This window comes from Aptenodytes forsteri, unplaced genomic scaffold (assembly GCF_000699145.1).
Source record: "Aptenodytes forsteri isolate BGI_AS27 unplaced genomic scaffold, ASM69914v1 Scaffold492, whole genome shotgun sequence".
Lineage (NCBI taxonomy): Eukaryota > Metazoa > Chordata > Aves > Sphenisciformes > Spheniscidae > Aptenodytes > Aptenodytes forsteri.
The window spans coordinates 1,099,377-1,102,754 of record NW_008794172.1 but is presented as its reverse complement, the minus strand read 5'-3'; the positions used below and the strand labels follow the sequence as shown (position 1 = coordinate 1,102,754).

The 3,378-nt window shown below is 61.7% G+C and overlaps 2 protein-coding genes across 2 annotated transcripts in view; both read right to left on the bottom strand.

The window, feature by feature from the left end:
• LOC103901949 overlaps positions 1-219 on the bottom strand; it is a 6,440-nt gene extending 6,221 nt beyond the window's left edge. The window contains exon 1 of the mRNA XM_009282927.2: positions 6-219. Coding sequence (XP_009281202.2) covers positions 6-219 — 214 coding nt within the window. The remainder of the gene's footprint in view (positions 1-5) is intronic.
• Positions 160-3,378, bottom strand: part of IFI35 (interferon induced protein 35) — a 4,247-nt gene continuing 1,028 nt past the window's right edge. The window contains exons 2-9 of the mRNA XM_009283477.1: positions 3,241-3,364; positions 2,764-2,922; positions 2,307-2,420; positions 1,845-1,989; positions 1,486-1,619; positions 1,068-1,257; positions 683-789; positions 160-434 (exon numbers count right to left, since the gene is read on the bottom strand). Coding sequence (XP_009281752.1) covers positions 243-434; positions 683-789; positions 1,068-1,257; positions 1,486-1,619; positions 1,845-1,989; positions 2,307-2,420; positions 2,764-2,922; positions 3,241-3,364 — 1,165 coding nt within the window. The 3' untranslated portion in view covers positions 160-242. The remainder of the gene's footprint in view (positions 435-682; positions 790-1,067; positions 1,258-1,485; positions 1,620-1,844; positions 1,990-2,306; positions 2,421-2,763; positions 2,923-3,240; positions 3,365-3,378) is intronic.

Genomic DNA, 3,378 nt, shown 5'->3' with positions numbered 1-3,378 from the left:
CCCGCCTGGCCCGGCCCCGGTGCCCACAGAGCCCGTCCCGGGAGGCCGGTCCACCGCCGTCTCCGTGCCCGTGAAGGGCCCAGCCTTGCCCACGGCTCTTGCACGCAGGGCCCATCCTCGTCCCCGTCCCATCCCCAGCACGACAGACACGGCAGTCCCTGCAGATGCTTTAATTCCACTGTGCCCAGGGGCCAGCGGCCGCACGGAACTGCACTGCATCGGGGTGATGGGGCTGGCCAGGGCTAGCATGCGTCCTCCATGAAAACGGCCACCCCCTGTTGTCCTGCTGGGACGTAGGCGACGGTGTCCACCTCTCCTCCGCCGCGGCTGGCCTTCTGGAAGTGGATCTCCAGGGCATCCCTCATGGGCTCCTCACCCAGCACGTCTGGGATCCCCGAGAGCAGGACAGTCCTGGGGCAGCGGGAGGGCTGGAGCTGGGCAGAGCCGGGGGTGAGCCCCAGTGGGCCCTGTGCCACGCGGGGCGGTGGGAGGGCGCGCAGGGAAGGGGTCCCCTTGGGGCACTTGCTGAGCAGGGTGGAATGCTGTTCTGCTCGGGGCTGCCTGCAGGAACTGCGCCTTGGGCTGCACGGCAGCGTGGGGAGCGGGTCTTCAGGAGCCCCCACCCGTGCTGGCTCGCCCTGGGCTGGCAGGTGCTGCTTGGCACCAGGGTTCGTGCCCTTACCTGCAGGTTAGTGATGTCTCCACTCATGCACGGTGATATTTTGAGCTTGTGTTTTCCTTTCCCAACAGATACCTGGATGTGTCCTCTTGCAATTAGCAGCTCTGCCACTGCAGATGGAGAGGAAAGCCCTGAGCCACCCAGGCCCCTGCTGAGCTCCAGTGGAGGTTACGTCCCTGGCACAGACACCAAGGCTGGCACTGCCCAGCCCCAGCTCACCTGCACCAGCACAGTCTCAGGGGAGACAGGACAGCCTGGGCTCACTCTGCCTTCCCTGTTCCCCACAGACACAGCTCCATCTGCTCTTGGGAGATGGCCTGTGCCCCCCCAGAGGCAGCTGGGCTGCTCCCCCCTTGCTGGCAGCCCGAGCTCAGCACGCCCCACGCACCTCCGTCCTGCGCGAAGGTCAGCACCACCTGGCCAGAGTTGTCCAGGAACTCCCTGCTCTCCACCTCGCCGCCCCCATTCTTTGTCTTGCTGAAGAAGAGCTCCAGCTTGTCCAGCAGTGCCTCCTCGGGGATGCCCAGGCTGGGCAGGTCAGACACGAGGATACTCCTGCTGTTCCGAGTCAGCCTCATCTGTGGGTGGCACAGGCTGGTCAGTGCCAGGGCAGGGCAGGGCTAGCCCCAGAGCTCAGGGGAGCAGTACAGAGCTGCGGCGCTAATGCACTGAGCTGGGCTGCTACCAGCGACCTGGCAGAGGCAAGCTCAGGGAGTGGCAGAGCAGGGCACAGCAAAGCTGGTGCGTGCCCAGGGCAGCTCTGTGGTTCTCTGCGGTGCGGGGAGCAGCGGGCCCTCAGGACCTACCTCCAGGGCGGATGGCAGCAGTATGTCCACTGGTGCTGCCTGCACTCGCACTCTGCACCGATCAAGCTCCTCCAGCTCCTCCCCGTAGCTCAGCTCCACCACGTGCTCCTTCACCTCTATGATCCTCTGGGCCACTGCAAGCAGGGAGAGCCCCCAGCACAGGGGATCAACCGCCTGCTCCGAGTGCGCCGCCGGACAGGACACGGGGCAGCTAATGCTTTGGGGAGGGGGCATAACCCCGCACAATGCCGGCAGAGGGGGCAGAGCTCTGAGCCCTGGCCCAGGGAGGGGATGCAGGGCAGGCCCCAAAGCCGATCGACCAGGATACCTGGCTGTGGCAATGCTCTTCTCGCTCTTACCCTCTGCCTTCTCAAAGGTGATGAGAGCTGAGCCCCCCAGCAGAGGGTAGCGGATCAGTGGGGTGAGCATCAGCTTGTTTGTGTCCTCCTTGTTTGTCACAAGTCCCTTAAACACCATTTTCTTCTCTGGCAAGGCAGGCAGCATCTAGGTTCAAGTACACAGACAGCACCTGGACGACACTGGACCCCACACAGGGCCTGTCCCTGCCAATCCACAGCCTAGAAACAAGCTCATGGCTCAAAATAAGCAGCTGGAGAGCCTCAGCAGAGTCTCTCCTAGGGTCCGGCTATGCCTGGAGTCCCAAAGCCACGACTGGAGCTTCTGGCCCTGGCAGAGGAGACACCCGCTAGCAGGAGCTGTGCCAGTCGTCACACAATGCCCAGATACATTCACCTGCAGCCTCTCCAGCCAGGCTCGCGCCCCTTGCCAGCAGACCCGAGTGCCCACACACGCTCTGTTACCATCACCGGATCCTCCCAGCAGACCCTCTTCCTCACTTCTTTCAGCTTCTTTTTCAGCACCTCCTTCTCCTGCATCAGTCTGTTCTTCTCCTCCTTTGCTAAAAAAATACCCGTCTGGAAGGAAAGAAAGAGGGGACAGTAAGGGAACCACCAGGATGTGAGGGGCTGCAGCATGCTCTCCGTTTTAAGCACAGCACTGTTCTTGGACACAGCTCCACCCACACCATTTTTTTGCTCTTGACTGCCTGCAGCCCTGCCCTGGCTCCTTGCGTTTGATTACAGCCCTTCCTCCACTGCTGTGGCATTAGCTCACTTCTCGGCACAGGCCTGATGTGACATCCTGTGAAACCTGCACCAGGTCCAGAGCAAAGTGATCTCAGAGCAGTGAGCCGAGTGATGCAGCCCCACCACCCACTGCCACCTTTCCAAGCCCAAGACAACTCCTCTGACCACCAACCTGGCAGGATCTCTCTTCATCTCTGTTTAAAGACATTTGTTGCTCAAGATTTTTATGAAGAAGTTCTCCCTCTTTCCTCAGCTCTCGTGTCCTTTGCTCTACGGTTTCCTTGGCCATTTGTAGCTTCGCATGGTCTTGCTCCAGCGCCCTACAAAGTTCCTGTGAGAGGTACCATCAGACAGTGAGACCCTGCAGACATTGCGCCACCCCACTGGCTGTCCAGCCCCAGCACACGCTGATTATTTGGGAAGGAGGCGGGCTGCTCCCCGTGCGGAGCCCCAGACCCCAGTACAGGCTCTCTTAACCGTGGGATACCCCCTCTCCACCACTCCTAGCTCGTAGTCCAAGAAAAAATAAGAAACTCACAGTCCAAGAAAAAATAAGAAACTCAAGCTCACAGCCTAGGCCGGCCGGGGCGGGTCCCGGGGCAGTTTGGATCCGACCCGATCCGCCTCTCACGGACACAGCAGGACGCACCTTGCAATGCTCGATCTCCCGCCGGACTTGCTCGGGGGTCACCTCCGGGAAGCCGTCCTCCAGGCCCTCGGCGGGGGGCAGCTGGATGAAGGAGTCCTTAAGGCAGGAGGAGTCCTCAGCCACGCTGCGCCGGGCCCC